Source organism: Taudactylus pleione, unplaced genomic scaffold (genome assembly GCF_031769625.1).
Source record: "Taudactylus pleione unplaced genomic scaffold, aTauple2 ptg000216l, whole genome shotgun sequence".
NCBI classification, from domain to species: Eukaryota; Metazoa; Chordata; class Amphibia; order Anura; family Myobatrachidae; genus Taudactylus; species Taudactylus pleione.
Window position 1 is genome coordinate 5,371,177 of NW_028284618.1, and position 19,954 is coordinate 5,391,130.

The following is a 19,954-nucleotide window of genomic DNA, read 5'->3' on the forward strand; positions in this document are numbered from 1 at the left end:
TAATATATAACACAACAGGATGTAGTTACATTACCAGCGGCTGGAATGCCGGCTGTTGGAAGCCCGACCCGGGACTAAGGATAGACGTCGAAATCCAGACTCCTATCTATATCCCGATGCCGAAATCCCGACAGCCGGCATCCCAAACGAAGGTAAGCAGGGCTTGTTAGGTCTAAGCCACGCAGGGGGGGAGGGTTAGATGTAGGAATCCTCGGACGAAGATTAGCGTTAGGCACCCCCCGAGAAGGGTTAGGGTTAGGCTACAGGGAGGGAGGGTCAGGCACCACCGGGGGTTTAGCTTCAGGCACCCCCCCCAGGAGGGTTAAGTTTAGGGTGTGGGAAGAGGGGGGGGTCAGGGTTAGGCACCATCGGGGGGGGTTAGGCACTAGGGGGGGGAGGATAGGGTTAGGCACCACTTAGGGAGGGTTGTAGGGGAGAAGGGTGGGGATAGCATTCTTGCCACCCCTTTCGTTATCTTCATCCATCGGGATGTCGCTGTCGGGATTTGAACCAGCGGCTGAATACTCAACACAACAATCAGTTTGCAAAGTGTGTGACTGGCACTTTCATATGAGAGGTCTGGAGGTGCTGGGAAGATTGGTTATCGTTCTGTTGTCAGCTCATTATGACCTTGACCATGTTACTTGATCACCGTGTGTATCCTGCAATACATGCCTCACTTAAATCTCTCCGGATTGTCACTCATGTTGGTTTCCGCTCTTCTAGGACAAGAAGCTCTAATGTTTGTTTGTTTGTTTGTTTGTTTTTTGCTAGCAATAGGCATTTATATGCTTTGCCCTATACATCTAAGAGAGATCACCGGCAATGCCAGCAGTAACTTTCTGTTATCACAATGGTGATGATAGATGAAAATAATTTTTATAATGGATGAGCCTTAGGTCCCGAGTCTGAGTTTCATGTGATGCCAGTGTTCACAGAGTTCAGTGATTGTTTGCTAATGCGTGTGTGCGAAATTCCTAAAATCATGTATGGAATCACACAGTACTGTATTGGAAATGTGCTGGGCGGTGACTGGGAGGTAGTTATTCAGATGCATGGAAAGAGTCCATCTTACGGGTGTGTTATGGGAGTGTTGCGGGTGCTTAATGGCTCACATTGGAGGCCATACACTGACATAGAATTTGCATCTAGCATGGGGCTGGTGCAAGTTTTTATGGTGTAACCAATGATTGTGTCTAAAGATGCACCAAGCGGTATTAAAGCGCCTGAAGATGGTCAGAATGGGCGTGTTAGCCCTTGCACAGTCAGACACACACATGTACACCAGGGGAGGGGCTGATACTAGCATTAGCTTAAAGACGCAGATGGGACCCTAAAGCGATCTCAGCTGAGCCAACATGCAACTCAGAATCGGGCCCTTAGGATTATATTTATAAAAGGAAAATTTTAGTTTTTTCTTCAATTTACCATCATTTACGAAGTCAAAACCACAAAAAATTTGACTTTAGAACATTGGACTATCAATATTTTTACATAGGCAAGTAATAGGATACGGAGATTTACTAATGGTCAGTTTTATTACCGGCCATTAAGCAATGACAAACCCACCTATAAATAGACCTTACTGAAAAGAAACTAGCACTAATTTACAAGAAATTTTATATAATATAAAATATACGCAAAAAAAGTAAATATAAAAAAAAATTCAATAATATAAAATCTACTCCAATACACCACACTTCTGAGGAAGCCGCTGATAAGTTACACAGGCGGAGAAACGCGTAAAGACTGTGATCTACAAGACACCAGCTGGTATATACCATCCTTTATATTTGTAAGGAGAATCAGGAGTTACTAACCCGATCAAAGGCAGTGGGTGGCTTCAATTTAAAGTGGAAGAAAGAGGTTTCTAAATCTCGATGTTTGCTATGCTTCTTATTTAATCATGCATGCATGCTAAAGATGCTAAACAAATACTAAGAATTCTTTGCATGGCTTTACTAACAAAGATTTAAAAACACCTCTATTCCTGCCTAAATGAACTGCTTTATCCTTGCTTGCAACAAAAAACACCCACACAGATTCAAAAAATATATCAATGGTCCTTCCCTATTATATAGGTACAAAAGTATATTTATTGTTTATAGTTGCCAAGGGAGGTGCTCCCAGGAATAGAATTAACACAAGACAGGAAAAAAGAAAAAGTATTCCTATATGGGGCACACCCGGACCTGATCCAAATTAGCTAAAAAATATCTTTTATTGATCTATTAAAATTGTACAGCGAAATATAAAGAAATGGACACACACACACACACACAATACATAAAATGACTTTAAAAATAAAATATGACGCTATCAAGACTTCCAATAAATTCTATCTCTTATTAATTATATAGTCATCATTACATGTTATCAATAAAGGTTAGTATTCCACCGCTTGTAACATAGTATTATCCTAAAGAGGGTCCTCTTATCAAGATTATACAGCCAGCGGTAACGTCTCCTGTGGTCATTATGCATATACCGTTATTTTAGAATATAATCAAAACACAAGACCGCTATTAAAGATATGGTATTATTCTTAACAGATGGTGTATAATGATGAACGTCTTATAAGAATTCCTCTATTATATTAGTGAAATTAATGTATGAAAACACTAAGATTTTAGTCTCACATAGGATATAGAAATGACCCCCGTTTGTTCCCTAAAGTGGGTTATACTATTATATTTTACCCAGTATAGATAAAGCTGATTAAATCAATCTGGGTATTCTATTACAGTGACCTATTATCCACATTAGAGACTCATCTTATAGTAATATGTGGGTTGGTTACACTATATCTCTCACATATACAATGTTGTAGATGTATCCATCTCAGTGTATAATAACCATATTGTTGCCATAATATGATGGTTACTATTACAAAAGCCACTCTAATATAATATTGCTTTGCCATAATACTATTTTACAAGCGGTGGAATACTAACCTTTATTGATAACATGTAATGATGACTATATAATTAATAAGAGATATAATTTATTGGAAATCTTGATAGCGTCATATTTTATTTTTAAAGTCATTTTATGTATTGTGTGTGTGTGTCCATTTCTTTATATTTCGCTGTACAATTTTAATAGATCAATAAAAGTTATTTTTTAGCTAATTTGGATCCCATATTGATGGTATTATAACAATCATTATTAGGTCCGGGTGTGCCCCATATAGCAATACTTTTTCTTTTTTCCTGTCTTATCCTTGCTTGCTTAAAGACTGAAAGTTTGCTTTATGTCTTGGCAAGACGAAACTGCTTTATAAATGTGCCTGACTGACTATGGCCCTCATTCAGAGGTGGTCGCAAGAAGCGATCGCTCTCTCTGAATGAGGGCGGACGCTTGATTTTTTTAAGTGCGGCCTCCTGGTCGCTAGCTAAGCTGTGGGTTACCACCCACAGGTTTAGCGACCGGCCAGGGCGATGGTCAAGACCATCGGGACCATCAGGGCTTGCGACGAGACCCTAAGGTTGGGTCTCGGCAACCGCAAGCCCCAGGGAGCTTCCTGCTCTGATCGAGCAGGAAGCTCCCCACTGACATCACTGCTGTTGTCAGTGCGGCCGCCCAGAAAACGGCATGTGTTCCATTAGGAACGCCTCCGTTTGTGTAGCCACCACTCTGCCTACAAAACGGGGCGAGCTGTCGATCAACATCGACAGACGCCCCTTTTGTAGTGAGTTCCAGAGCGAGATAGTTTCTCTCTCGCTCCAGGGCTTGCGCACGCGCAGTGCGGCTGCTGCGCGTGCGCAGGGCCTTAACATCGACCCGGTTGCGAGCGCTCAGTGCTTGCGACCTGGTCTGAATGAGACCCAATATGATTTTAAGATCTGAATATATTATTCTAAAGGCAACTATAAGCTTTCAATAACTCTAACATCTAGCGGATTTTGGGGGTCATTCAGACCCACTCGCGAGCGGCAGTATACTCGCAAGTGGGTCGATGGTCCCCACTGCGCATGCGCATGACGGAGGGAGCTCCATCGTGCGCATACGCGAGACCCGACGAGCGAAGGACTTTCCATCGCTCCGGGTCTCGCACCAAAGGGGGCGTGCTGTCGATGTTGATTGACAGCACGCCCCCTTTGGTGGGCGTGCCGGGGGCGTGCCTGCCAGATGGAGGCGTTCCCATGGGAACGCCTACCGTCTGAAGCCGGCCCCAGTGGCCCTAGTGATTTCAGTGGGAGTGATTTTGGCTCTGATAGAGCCAAAATCACTCCTGGCCTTGCGGCTGGGAAACCTGACCGCAGGGTTTCCCTCGCAATTCCGATGGTCGCGATGGTCAAGACCATCGCGACCATCTTTTTGCACGCTCGTATATGCTGTGGGTGGTGACCCACAGCTATACGAGCGTCCAGGAGGACGCTCCATATTAATTGAGGAGGGCCCTGATTCAGAGCGAGCGCTCTGGTCAGAGCGTCCGGCTCTGAATGAGGGCCTTTTTCTGTTTTTTTTCAACAACCATAATAGAGTAATAGAGAAATCAGCAAAGGTCCATGATTAAGATGCCACATGTTCTCTAAGTACTCACTTTTCAGACCAATTGCAAATTTAAGTCTGATTTACATTTGCCATGGTTTTCATTGTCTTATGTATATCTAATGATGTGTTATTAACTTGAAATCTGTATATGGTTACACCGGACGGTGTATTGGAGTAGATTTTGTGTTATTGAATTTTTTTTTTATATTAACTTTTTTTACATGTATTTTATATTATATTAAATTTGTTGTAAATTAGCTCTGTCTATTTTCTTTTTAGTACTGTATAGGGTTGAGCATATACCTATTTCTGATTGCTCGTAAACAGCAGCTATCTTTATATTTGTATTTACACAGAAATATATACAAGCTAAGTAGGAGAGCGCCTTTTACTTTCTTTTGTACTATAAATAGACCTGCCTGTGGCAGGCGAGTTTGGGTGAAACACATTTTTTTTCTCTGTTTTTTACTGCTACTGTATTTATCTGTTTTGAACAGACTGACATCGATGTCTGGTTTCAGTTGATGGTCTTTACTGGCCATTCACCATGGAGGAGGGGATGCAGATGGTGGGAACTAAATGGCGGACACACAATTGTAGATCTTATGCTGGTATACAGTGTCAGATGAAATGTCTGTCAGATTAACAGACATTGGGGATGATTCAAAAACCCCGCTGCTAATTGCCACGCCGGACCAATTCAATTACCGGGGATCCCTCACACGCGAATCCCCACAGTCGGGCTTATGGAGGTGCGAGGTAAAATCCTCGTAAAACCAAACAAATCGGCCCCGCGCGGGAAAAAAAAAAACATTGATTCTGCAGTTTACATGGAATCGGTGTGTTTCCAAACTTTCCATGCGTGAGTCCCGGTGTTATGGCATGGGAAAAAGGCTTTTCCCCACGCCGCGGGGATTTTGGACGGCAATTAGTCGTGGGGAAAACTCTGCGGCTAATTGAATCTGCCCCATTTCATCTGACAGCCTGAACCCAGCAGATATCGTGGCCAAACACTGTTAGTGTACATGGCCACATAATATCTGGTTCCTCCCCTGTGAAGGAACGGGAATTGTCAGTTCCTCGGCCCGGCAGCAGCAGCACATACATTGCCTAGTGTGGCCAATTAGTAGCTTACAAATTATCGGAATTTTCGGACATGCTGGATGACTTGGCATGTCAGTGTTAGGACTCTGGGCAAGTGCGCTGCTGATCGCAGATTTCCGAGTATCGGGAATCTGACCGTGCGCAGGACCCATTCTGCGAGTGTGCAGAATGGGACCTGTGTAGTCACACGCAGACCCTTGAATGCCTCTGCATGATTTAAGGGACGTTCTGGCGTTCGCAGCAAGTAGGAATGTTAATTATTGGACCCCGATAATCAACATAAGGTGCCCACACACATACCGACTATACTCACGTTCCGACGATGTGTCCGATTTCCCTTGAAACTCTCCGGGCAGCTCTGCACACGATATGCTGTCCAATCTTCATCTGATCTCCTGCAGCCAGGCTCTTTCACAGTGCATTTGAGTCTAGATCAGTGGTGTCAAACTCGGGCCCTCCAGCTGCTGTGGGACTACATATCCCAGCATGCCCTGCTACAGTTTTAACATGCTCTAATATGAAAACTCTAGCAGTGCATGCTGGGATGTGTCGTTCCACTTCAGCTGAAGGGCCCGAGTTTGACACCACTGGTCTAGATCGTCAGATCTGCCCTACAGCACGGCAGATCTGAAGATGCAATGTGCAACCTGCGGGGGCACGCATCGCATCGTGATCGTGAGTGGGGACTCACGATTTGGTCATTTTTTACCCGATCTGTCATTCCGATGTGTGGTGCTACTGCACATGCATCTCAGTGCATGAGTTAGCATTGTGATTGCTCTGCGATTACCTACGCAGATACAAAGCCATAGCAGAGTGAGTGACGTCGGGTCAGCATTTGGAGGTGGTGACAGGAGTGGTTGGAGAAACGCAGGCGTACCTGTCCGTGAATATATTAGCCACTGCGACGGCATACGCAGCTTGTGTACTCACTGCGTGCGATGAGGTTAGCAATTTCTGAGTAAGGTCAGACCTGTTGTAATTGAGCATGAGGGGCCGATGTTACTCGATGTTCCCGATGTATATGCAGGATTGCGAGGTATTACGGATGTGCGATAGCGGTAGTGGGCGTCTCTATGCTGGCTTTGGATGTCTCTATACTAGCTTTGCGATTGCAGTCATTAGCATATATTCACAGCATACCTGCGTGCATAACCGCAGCTGCGATCGCAATAGTGATCTGTAGTGAATCAGGCCATGTGTTCCACTGTGTGATCCTGCCCTCCCTTGTCCTGGACTTCTGCAAACTGCAGCTCCACTGCTATCTGTGAGTCTGTCTCAACTTCTCTGCAGCTTTTTACCTTTGCTTGATTCCAGTCTGTATACCTCCATCTTGTAATCTGTGCAGTTCCAGCCAGCTGGGTCTCTGCAAGCTGTTCTTCCTATTGCTGCATGTGAATCTGCAGCATATGGTTATTGTTTGCATACTTCAAGTTTCTTTTCACCACCAATTTCAGTTCTGCTCAAGCCTCTGATTCCAGTCCGGTTCATTATTCCTGGTTTTCCTGCATTGTCTGGACTTTGTTTTTGTTTCAATAAACAGTTTATATTTCACTATGCTCCTGACTCCACAGCTTTCATTACAAGTATCCAGTTACATAACAGTCAGGCAGACCGATCATTTGTGAATGGTACAAATTTCTGCCCAATCCGCCGATATCTGGTGTATGTAATGACATTATTATTATTATTATTATTATTTTTATTTAATATTATTATATTAATGTGACACTATCAAAGACTCAAAGCCCTAAATATAGGAATTTTGCCTATTTATCAAGCCATAGCCTTCACCAGGGGCATTCTGTAGTGCTTCCCCCACCTACAAGTATCACATCTGTCTCCTACTCTAATAGGTACTGCCATCTCAGGATGGTGTTAGCCAGGCGTGCCCACAATAAAAATGCTTTATTAGAATAGACTATATTTTCCTTTTTTTTTTTAAAAAAAAATCTTGCAGCTAAAACTTTGTCACTCTCAGCAACCTGTGGCCTATTACATTTTGGGTCATTGGTTTGTAGTGCTTGTATGTATATGATAAATGACTTATATTGATATACCCATATACAAGCTGATATGCTGCTCAGTTATTGCATATCACACATGAACTATATTGTGTGGAGTTGGCCTAAAAATTTAATTACACCCAGACCAGACCAGGCTCCTCATTAAAGGAAATAAATAAGTGGTGTAGATCAACCTAGCATCTTTACTATTCCAATCCTGAATTGTACAAGGACTGCAAGGGAAATGTGGAACAGAATGTTGTCAGTTCCTTGTGCTCTGGTTATCAGAAATACTGCCCAAAATATCTTCAATTATTCTTAGCTTAGAATACAATATTCAACTTGCTGTAGGCTGTAAGGTATTATCTCAGCCTTTAACCCCTATGCAGTGAGCCTTGGAGAGAGATAAAATGGAGAGAGATAAAGTACCAACCAATCAACTCCTGTCATTTTTCAAACACAGCATGTAAAGTTATGGTTAGAATCTGTTTGGTTGGTACTTTATCTCCATCCACTTTATCTCTCTCCAAGGCTCAGGGCCTGATTCAGAACCGCTCGCAAGCGTTATGCGCTCACAAGTGGGTCGATGGTTACCCAGTGCGCACGCGCGACCCCCGCTCTGGCGCTCGCATCCAAAAAGGGCAGCTGTCGATGTTGATTGACAGCTGCCCCGTTTGGAAGGCGGGGAAGGGGGTGGCTGAGCAAACGGAGACGTTCCTGCAGGAACGCCTCCATTTGTGGGCGGTCCCACTGACATCACTAGTGATGTCAATAGGTGGACTTCCTGCTCTAATAGTGAAGTCCACTGAGGCTTGCGGCAACGAGACCCTACCGCAAGGGTCTCGTCGCAAGCCCGATGGTCGCGATGGTCTTGACCATCGCAACCATCATCATGGCCGCTCGCTATAGTTGTGAGTGGTAACCCACAGCTAAGCCAGCGGCCAAGAGGCCGCAACAGAAAAAAAACCACACGCCCTGATTCAGAGCGAGCGCTCGCTTTTTGCGAGCGGCTCTGAATCAGGCCCTCAGTACAGTGCATAGACCTTTTTATTGATAAGTTCTAGGTTAAGTACAAACAGGTGATTTTTCTCTTTTGAAAAACTTTTGTTAATGTTGTCAGTCATATCCTGTACCCGGTGGTCCTAAATGAAAACATTATTTATTTCCAGAGCACCCAAAGTATTAATCATTTCAAATATACCTATAAAAACACCCGTCCTGTCTCAATGTATTCTTAATGGATTGCTACATTTGTTCATACCTCCATTTATCCAAAATTGTTACGTAATTGAGCTAAGGTCAGTGGGTCCTGTTCACAATCATTGTACTATTTGAGGAAATATTTTCCTTTCCTTTATTGGGTCATATAATATAACTGTGAAGTGCATGTCTCCAAACATTTGGGAGTATGGGATCAGGGGGTCTATGTACTAAGCCTTGGAGAGAGATAAAGTACCAACCAATCAGCTTCTAACTGTCACTTTACAGGCTGTGTTTAAAAAATGACAGGTTGATTGAGTAAATGACGCTGATTGAGTAAAACTTTATCGCAATTCACTTTATCTCTCTCCAAGGCTTAGTACATATACCCCAAGGCTGGGGGCGTGGAGCACAGACTTTGTATGCTTAGAGGGGGCGAGTTGGAATTGGCTGCAAATTTTCCCCAGTCTTTTATTTGCAACCAAGCAAACCAGCACTGTCACGGGTACAAATGCTGCCTTGTTTTGAATGCAGGGCAAATACATACTACGTGCTCTTGAACGCTGTATTTTTACTCTAGAGTTGCATACCTCCAAACTTTGCGTCAGCCAAGATCATGACAGAGGAAAGTGCACGCATTGCGAATCGGACGTGCCTGCAGTTATTGAGGGGACATGGCCACAAGATAACTGCTGCACGTAACATTGGCAGGTGTGGGCGGCACTCATTCACCAATATTCAGGAGGTATGGAGCCTCACAATTCTAAATCAGCTTGAATATTTTACGTTCCGCCATCCAGCACAAAATGTTGTATCATGATGCACCCAATAGTTGGCTTTGCCCCTAACTACTTAGTGATAATAATTACACCAAATACGTTCGGACGCACCCACAGATCAGATTTTAAGGGACGCATGTTTTGCAGGTGGTAGAGGCCTGATGTAAAGATACAAGCTGATGACTATGGGCCTGATTCAGCAAGGAACGCAGTTGCATATACGTATGCTATCGGGCGATTAATTCACACTGCGCATGCATCGCAGTGCGCGAGCCAGACGTTGCCTTCAGAACAGCATTGGCAGAGGCTACGCAGACTCATGACAGAGTGACAGGAAGTGCCTTTGTGGGTGGTGACGGGGAAGTGGTCGGGCGAACGAAGGCGTACCAGTGCGTTTCAACGCCGTTGCATGGGCGTGCATTTTTTAGCCACTGCGATACCAGACACCGCCTGAGGTCTCATAACGTGCGCAGAAGTTAGCAATTCCTAGGTGAGGTCTGACCTGCCTTAGCTGTGCGTATGGGTCGATGTTACTCGATGTTACCGATTGTTTCGCTATGCTGTCAAAGTATACGAGTGAGAGTGGGAAAAAGTGGGTGTCCTTATGTCAGGCTGCGATCGCAATGCGAATGCAAACATTTAAATATCACCGCTGATATTAGCAATTGCGTTGTGTGCGTATAAGCAGAATAGCGACCGGTAGTGAATCAGGCCCTATGATATCTGCTGCATTATCTGCCGACTCTTGATTGGCATCTGCTTATAGTACTTCATTAGTGTCCCGTTATAATACATCAGGTTGTGGCTGTCTATTTGGGTTTCTTATTTGTCATCTCCATTTGGACTACTGCAGGATAGAAGACAGGAATTGAATCTATAAAGTGGTAAGCGATGAATGTGGGTGTGTTTGTGTAAAAGCCGAATGTTGCATTTTAAATGTGATTAAATACAAAGTGATGACACTGCCAAGATGCTTGTTTCTCTTGTGTATATGATCCTTCCTGCTTTTAGATCAGGGATGAAGAATCTCAGGCCCGGGGGCCGTAGAAGGCCCCCGGAATCATTTGGTCTGGCCCTCAGAGCTTTTTTCTGCTAGCCTCATCTAGATAGCAGGGTGCCTAGAATGGCACCTTCAGCCAGAATCTATGCAGTAGTGCCACCTGGATTGTCCATAGGATGCTTCAGATGGTCACACTGCTGCCCTTACAGCTCCCTGGAGCATCCTCAGGATGCTACGGACATTGCTGTAATCACCTGTGATTGTGGCCCCGCCCCTGTGTGACATCACACCTAGGGGCGTGGCTTGCATCGGGCCCACAAATAATATTATATATTTCAAAATGACCCTCAGCAGAAAAAAGGTTCCCCACCCCTGCTTTAGATTGTCTACAGTACAAATAGGGTAATGCAATTTTTGTACTTATATCTAACACAATCAAGCCGCATCTCTGCATATACAGTACGTGTTTGTACGCCTGGCATAGAAATTCTGCTGCGTTTTATGCATATGTTTGTTAAGTAACATGGGTCAAACTCTAAATGAGACCCATTATCTGAAAAAGTACAGATCCTATTGAAGCATTTTTCTTAATTTCTTATGGCATGCGTTATGATGTTTTTTGGGGTTTTTTTTTAACAGTGAACAGGTAAAATTTGTAGTTCTACAAGAATCCATAATGACAGCATTGAAACACTGTATAAAAATTGTTAAACATAAATGTTGAAACCATTAGAAGTGTATTTATTTATATCTACAGCCATGGCCAAAACTTTTGAGAATGACACAAGTATTGGTTTTCACAAAGTTTGCTGCTTCAGTGTATTTAGACCTTTTTGTCACATGTTACTATGTTATACTGAAGTAAAATTACAAGCATTTCATAAGTGTCAAAGGCTTTTATTGACAATTACATTATGTTTATGCAAAGAGGCAATATTTGCAGTGTTGACCCTTCTTTTGCAAGACCTCTGCAATTCGCCCTGGCATGCTGTCACTCAAAGTCTGGGCCACATACTGACTGATGGCCGCCCATTCTCACCTAATCAATGCTTGGAGTTTGTCAGAATTTGTGGGTATTTGTTTGTCCACCCGCACCTTGAGGATTGACCACAAGTTCTCAATGGGATTAAGGTCTGGGGAGTTTCTGGCCAATGACCTAAAATTTCGATGCTTTGTTCCCCGAGCCACTTAGTTATCACTTTTGCCTTATGGCAAGGTGCTCCATCATGCTGGAAAAGGCATTGTTCATCACCAAACTGTTCTTGGATGGTTGGGAGAAGTTGCTCTTGGAGGATGTTTTGGTACCATCCTTTATTCATGGCTGTTTTCTTAGGTAAATTGTGAGTGATCCCACTCCCTTGGCTGAGAAGCAACCCCACACATGAATGGTCTCAGGATGCTTTACTGTTGAAGCGCATTACACATGATGGATTAACAACAGGGCAGGGAGATTTATCAAACCTTAAAGTACTAACCAATCATCTTCTGTCACAAGCTGTGTTTGAAAATTGACAGTTAGAAGCTGATTTGTGGTTATTTTATCTCTCTCCACTTTATATCTCTCCAAGCTTTGATAAGTCTCCCCCTAAAGCCATTTCGCACATACTGTCTCCCTCATCTTGTTAATCCCTCATGTTAGTTCTGATTCTTTTGCTATGCCAATGGTTGGCAGGAAGTCAGGTACACCTGTAAATACAACTATATGGTTGAGCTCAATTAAAAAAAAAAAAAAAAAAAATGATCTCCCAATTGACAATTGGATGATTTGTAATGTATTGTTATTGTAATTGACCTGTCTGGAGTAAAATAAGAATAGATTAACCATTTAAGCGGCTCATATTTTTTCCAAAAACAGCTCAGAAATTGTTGGGTTTTTTTTTATGATTGAATTAGGTCAAGACCATCTATTCATACCTTATACAACACAATTTCATTAAAAAAAAAAATTGTTGCAATACATAATATAAATATATATATATATATATATTTCTTACATATCGATCATCAATATATCGATGATCAGACCATTGTGACTTTGCATTTCACCAGCGGCTGCTCCTGTGAGTTGCTGCCAGGTATACCGTACACTTGGGGGCTGAGGGCTGCTAGATTTACATTTCCCCAGCGGCTGGTCCTCTCTGGATCCTTTACATTTCCCCAGCCGCTGGGTGGTGGGTACTGCCATGCTGCCTGATCAGCAGTGATCGGTAGCATGGCAGACACTGGCAAGGCTGTAGAGAGTCAGCACGGGCCCCGGTGATGGGGGCATGGCCTAATTGCAGAGGCATGGCCTCACCCCCTTATAAAAAAACAGAAAAAGAAAAAACCTATTTGCAGCACCGCTTCGCGCTGGGGAGGAGGGCACTGTGACCCCCTCGGCCCGGTGCAAATCCAGGAGGGCAAAATCAGTGTGATTGCTCCCCCCCCACAGGTAGAGGAGAGGAGGCTGCTGCTTCTTGGCACAACAGTGTGTGCTGGGATGCTAACAGGTAAGAGGGAGGGAAGGGGGGGGGCCGTGTTGGACCCGGGCCCCTCCGACAAGCCCGGGTAATTAGTATCCCCCCCCCCTCTCGGCTCCCCTGGACACTGGGGGGAGGATGCAGGAATGCAGAAGGGTTGGGAGGTCCCACTGCCATTGGTGGTTACTGAAAGATTATCTTCCGGCAGCGGCGTAGTGAGCATTTCTTACTGGTCGCATTGATTGCAACCATGCCAGGTAACACACAGCGTGGCGTGGTTGCAAACAATGTGACCATGCTAGGCAAATGATTAAAGTTCTTTCTTATCCACTTGTGAGCTGGCCTGTCAAATCCTCCACCTTTCTCTAAACAATATAATAAAAACTGGCAGCCATCACTGCTGTTAGTGTTGTTACTTTGCTTTTCTTAGTGTTGTGCTGTAGACCTCTCAATCATTACCATTTTGGCCACATACACAGACATTGTATCAAAGCATTTAACACTGTGTTCTCAAAATCTACTAAATGCATTTTCACGCTAATTATCGAATAATAATGTATATAGATAACCCTGTATACACTCCTGCAAGCGATCACTTTGCTTTGTTTGCATTTCAACATTGCCTGCATCATTCAGCAGCATTAACACTCAGTGGAGTGGAGTGAAGTTTTATGGAAGCACTTACTAAGCACTATGCTGCCTGACGGCTTTGAGACATGTTGGTGAAACGCGCATCAACACACTGTTAAAGTGAGGGCAGAGCTTAAAGTCTTGTCTACATTTGTACAATCTTAGGGCCTGATTCAGAGGTGCACGCTATTTGCTTATGCTCGCTCTGAATCAGGGCGTCCCTATTCTTTTTAATTCCGGCCTCCAGGCCGCTCGCACAGCTATGGGTGACCACCCACAGCTTGTGCGAGCGGCCTGGCGATGGTCGCGATTATCGCGACCATCAGCATTGTGAGGAGACCCTTGTGGTAGGGTCTCAGCACTCACAATGCCAATTGGACTTCCAGTTCTAATAGAGCCGGAAGTCCACTACTGGCATCATGAGTGATGTCCGTAGGGCCGCCCACAAATGGCAGGCGTTCCTTTGGGAACGCCTCCGTTTGTTCAGCCACCCCCCTACCCGCCTACAAAACGGAGCGAGCTTTCGATCAACGGGGCGGCTGTCGATGTTGATCGACAGCTCTCTCCATTTTGTAGGCGGGTAGGGGAAGGAACGCCTGTCGAAGGAACGCCTGGCATTTATGGGCGGCCCTACTGACATCACTCATGATGTCAGTAGTGGACTTCCGGCTCTTTTAGAGCTGGAAGTCCACTTGGCATTGCGAGTGCTGAGACCCTACCACAAGGGTCTCCTCGCAATGCCGATAATCGCGACCATCGCCAGGCCGCTCACACAAGCTGTAGGTGGTAACCCACAGCTGTGCGAGCGGCCTGGAGGCCGGAATTAAAAAAAGGAACGCCCTGATTCAGAGCGAGCGCACGCAAATAGCGTGCGCCTCTGAATCAGGCCATTAGTTTTTACTGTTCCCTTCCAGTAGATCTGAGTGGGGAGGTCCATGGTGCTGGGCTGGTATCACGTAGTGGGGGGCTGTAATGTTGCAATTCACTGTGACTAAATGCTGAATTTAGGCTTCTTTCTGCCGTTAATGCCCTCTGCCCTTGTCAGAGCAGGTGGCACAAACGGCGCTCTCGGTAAACAGCACATGAGCAGGTGGGAGCTGGCGTGTGGTCATTGGGCTAGTTAGTTTGTGGCACCCTAGTGCGGGTTATAATCCAGCTCTGTAATTAGGTCACCCTTAGGATTTGAGCATTTATTTTATTTGTTGTCACATTAGATTATTTAGAAAGAAATTACTGTTTTGTCTCTAAAATTGTTAATTAACAACAGAAAAAAAGACAAGATTTTGATCCAGTTCACTTCATAGGTCAAATAAATTCTCTATACCTTATTCTCTGGAAAATTAATAAAAATTTACCTTTATTTATGATTCTTAAAATATTGTGTTCAGATATAAGGTGAAATTTTATGATAAAATCAGAGTATAGTTTATATAGAAAATAATGTGTATTAAGATATATAGAAAGGGTAATTCAAATCTTTCTTCTACCGTCGGTCATTTCCCGTTATTAGATTTATTATATATATCCGAGTAATGATGGTGTATATATATATGGCAGCTTGCTCAAATATTTTCAATCAAAAATAGCCTCTGCTCATATGATAGGTAGCTCACTATGTGACAGTCATTATATAACCAGGCTAAAGTACTCTGATATTGTAAGCAGTGAGCACAATATGTAGTAACCACACTCTGTTAATATGTATTACTTTGATAGTGCCACATGTAGCCTATTTTAAGTATCCTATTTAGAACAACATCAGTGGTTACTTTCTAACAATTCCAGTGGTAAAGGGTATCCTCTATCTGCAGGGTGAAGCATATAAAGGCTACAGATGTCATTCCCTGTGTTTGACTGTCACAGTTAAAGCGCAACGGAATTTGCTGCGCTATATAAGTAACTGTTAATAAATAAATAATAAATAAATAAGGTGCGTACAAACAGTACGATTAAAATGGATGATATGAACAATAACAATATCGATCATATCGTTCATACCGTGCATTTTTCTATGGCCAACGACCTGCGATGCACGGGCACTTATGTACCATAACGATATTGTCCATCCCCCATGCATGCAGGCCAACCTGGTCGATATCGACCAGGTTACTATAGGGACCCGCGATCGTTGGGGGAAATTTGGACCTCATTCAGAGTCGGTCGTTGCGGCCACACGGTCGTACGCCAACCGATGTTCACTATACTGCGCATGCGTAAAGTTCGCAATGCGCGTGCACAAACTAGCCGCTACGATCAGAAATTTCTCTCTCCTTGAACACAGCCAGGTCGGTAGTTTGAGTGACAGATGGAGGCGTTTGTGGGTGGTAACAGGGGAAGGTGCTTGAAAACGGGGGAGTGGAGATCCGAACACAGGCGTGCCTCATTATGCGAACGGCGTTTTATGGGAGTGCATACGGATTATGGGAGTGCATAATTAACAAAGTAGCGTCATGGCACATGTGACCTGGGAGGTTTTTACACTGACATGATCGTAGAGCTTAAGAGAGGGTATGGTCAACCTTAAACTCTACGACCAGTTCCGATGGTTCCCGATGGTCTCGATTAATCCTTATATGCCCGGAGATGACATGCAATGCGTACGAGAAGGGGGCGTATTTTGTGGTCTTCCGACCGCTTCCTCCCCTTGGTCGGCCAACTACCAATCCGAACTTAGGGACGCAACTTGCAAGGGAATCATTTGCATACCCGGACCCTTTTTCCGTACGACCGTGCGGCCGCTTCGACCGACTCTGAATGAGGTCCAATATGTGGTTAATATAGTTAGTGGATTCCGTAATGTTTCGGCTTGTTCTCACGCCATATGTTTATATTTTATTAACACTCATATATCTGTCTATTTCTCATCCTACATATCTATACAACTGTCCATAAATTTATCATCCCACATATCAGATATTGGGGCAGATGTATGAAGCTCTGGAAAGTGATAAAGTGCAGAGTGATAAACGACCAACCAATCAGCTCACAACTGTCATGTTACAGGCTGTGTTTGAAAAATGACAGGTAGGAGCGGATTGGTTGGTCATTTATCACTCTGCACTTTATCACTTTCCACAGCTTCATACATCTGCCCCATTGAATGTTATGCACAGATGGATGATTATACACCTAATAAATAGTGTCATTCTCTCGGTCATTCAGTTGTGATACCAGATACTATATGTGGCCTGCCCCTGTTACCACCCACAAACGGCCTCTCCTGTCACACATTCAACTGGGCTGTCTATGCTGAGTGAGCGAGAGCTTCCCGGTCTGTCGCAGTGGTTCGCGCAATGTGATGCATACGCATTCGCAGAACGCAAAAATCATCCAGCAACAAGCGAGCGCATCCTAGCGAGCACGTCTGAATCAGGTCCAATATCTTAAGAATCATAAATAAAGGTTAATTTTTATTAATTTTCCAGAGAATAAGGTATAGAGGATTTACTTGACCTATGAAGTGCACTGGATCAAAATCTTGTCTTTTTTCCTGTTAATTACCAGATTATCAGGAAGCACCTCCATGAAATTATTATTGAGAATACTAACCATATAGGTTAACGTCTTGAATGGAGTATCCAGGTCATTAAGAACAAATAATTTTACTTCTCTGGGTAAGGAAATAATACTCTACACATATATCGGTACAGTTGTTCTGTGATCTCTAAAATTGTTATTGGCCAAAGCCGATCAGGAATGCCCACGGTTCTTTATGAGGAGTGTTTTCAGAAAAAAAAGAGGTGAAACTTCACAAAAAGTCTAAGGGGGAGTTGTATCAAATCTTCTAAAGAGCAACCAATTAGCTTCTACCTATCATTTTATAGAAGTACTTCATAATTGCTAGCTAGGAGCTGATTGGTTGCTATAGGGAACTTCTTCACTTGTTCACTCTTTAAAAGCTTTTAATACATTTACCCCTAAATAATAAAAAAAAAGTGTTTTATTTTCTAATGAAATGATCTGTCCGCAGGTGGCTAGTCCTCACGATTGCCATGTGTCGCTTCTACATGGAGAAGAGAACACACAAGGGCTTGTACAAGACTATTCAGAAGACACTTAAATTTTTCCAGACGTTTGCTTTACTTGAGGTAAACTTTTGTATGGATTATTTAAATAAATATATAGGGCCGTTGCAGGGCTAACTAGCACCCTGTGCTGGCCTGCCTCCTTAGCGCCTGATGTCATGACATCATTGCGTTGCTAAGAGGGGGTGGGGCCAGTAGCACCTGCCAGGATCATCTAAAGGACACTCCGGCGGCACCACAGCCGCAGCAGAGTCCTGTTCTTTGTGTGGTGGCACTGCTCGCACATCCCTAGTTAATGCTATATACAGTATATATATATATATATATATATATATATATATATATATATAACAGTATGCGTGTGTAATCATACAGTATATATAAACCAATAGACTCTCTGACATTTATGGTTAAGTAGGCTATATAAGCAGCTTTTTGCATTCCGTGGAAAGAATCAGAAATCCATCTGCAATGCAGACTCCACAGATGGTGGCGCTAGGGGATAACAAAAACTGGTAAAGGCTACTGACAACTTAGAAACCAACGTTTCAATGCTGTTAGTACACTTTCTTCAGGGTTACAACAAATTAGTGCTCACCTTAAATAGCATATCATATCTCTACGTGTGCTGTGTGTGAAACTCCCAGCTCTCGTCATACACCATGATCACTTCACTGTGTGTGATGTTTTTGTTACAAATGCAAACATACGGAATATATGCAGATGCAAGTGCTAAAATAGAGGGTAGAGATCTATTAACTATACAGTAATATAAGGAACTAGCAGTATCCAACATATATGCTATACTATTAAAGGATAATAAATCAGGACCTATAGTGTTTAAGTGTACGGAAATGTTAAGATGTAGGTGTTATCCATTATTCTTCAAACTCCAATGTGCGAGTTAAAAATTAGTTAAAATTCTAATAGATACACAACTGCATATCTATTATTCTATGGGGTCTATTTACTAAGCAGTGTTAGGAGACAGAGTGAAAAGTGATAAGGTCGCAGCCAATCAGCTCCCAACTGCCATCTCACAGGCTGTGTTTGAAAAATGACAGTTGGGAGCTGATTGGCTGGCACCTTATCACTTTTCACTCTGTCTCCTAACACTGCTTAGTAAATAGACCATGCTGTAATGTGTGTGTCTAGCAGCTGCACACTGATATATATGAGTTTTATATTTATAGAGTTCCTAGAGATGACAATGATATAATACTAATGATAAACTGCAACAGGAATAATCTAATCTTATATTTACCTTATTTTCCTTCATAGTTGATCCACTGCGCACTTGGTAAGTTCTGACTTAATTGTCATTTTGCTTCCTTCTAAGTGTTTTTACATCATTAACGTAAAAGTAACATCAGACAGGAAACGAGATTCTGTTAGACATCATTTTTTGTTGTTGTTTTTTTATTATTGATTTTCAATCATTTTTTTTTTATTATTTATTTTCAATCTGTGGACCTGATTCAGGCACTACACATTCCAGCATGCGCTGCCACCGTTTTGCTGTCAGGGCATTCTAAAACTATGGCAGCTGGAGTGCCACACAGTGCCTACCCCTGTAGTAGCATTGGCACATATGTGCCTACTCTCCCTGAACGACCCGGGAGGATCCCAAAAATCGTTTGGCGCTCCTGGCAGGCTGGAAGAGTGGGCAAGTCCACTCCCGGCCGTCTGAATTGCGTCATCGTGGCCCAACCCCTGCTGCACAATGGCGGTGGTCTCGGCATTGTGTAGCAGGGAGGGGCTGCAAACGCGCAGTCACACCCCCTAGCTCACCCCGCAAACGTGTGTCACAGCCCTCGTCACACCCCCTGCTGTGGCGACCTGGCTGCCTTCTCCCGGGGGGGGGGGGGCAGAGAGATTGTCGCCAACTATGCATTCGCTTTTTATTCGCTACAGGCATCCAGAATCGTGTTCGAAATTTGTAATACTCAGAATCAGGCCCAAAGTGTGTTGTACAAGGCATAACTCAAATATCTTTTTCCTCCTTAAAGGTTTAGTGCGTACATCGGTGCTAGTAACGGGGGTCCAAGTCAGTTCAAGAATCTTCATAATTTGGTTTATTACCAACAGTATTAAACAGGTGGGTTTGATGTACAGTACTTTGATTTCCTGGACACTTTTATTGCACATGGAGAACAGGATCCCTGTGAAAGTCCGGTTCTCCTCTGATTTACAGTTACCTGACATAAGCATTACATTTTATCTCATACCATTCACTGTTTCTAAATAAACACGT

General features: G+C 43.5%; 1 protein-coding gene across 2 annotated transcripts in view; it reads left to right on the top strand.

Moving 5' to 3' along the window:
• Nucleotides 1–19,954, top strand: part of HACD1 (3-hydroxyacyl-CoA dehydratase 1) — a 72,342-nt gene that overhangs the window by 34,207 nt on the left and 18,181 nt on the right. For both annotated transcript variants that reach the window (XM_088478645.1, XM_088478644.1), the window contains exons 2-4: nucleotides 17,646–17,763; nucleotides 18,982–19,000; nucleotides 19,710–19,798. In XM_088478645.1, coding sequence (XP_088334771.1) covers nucleotides 17,646–17,763; nucleotides 18,982–19,000; nucleotides 19,710–19,798 — 226 coding nt within the window. The remainder of the gene's footprint in view (nucleotides 1–17,645; nucleotides 17,764–18,981; nucleotides 19,001–19,709; nucleotides 19,799–19,954) is intronic.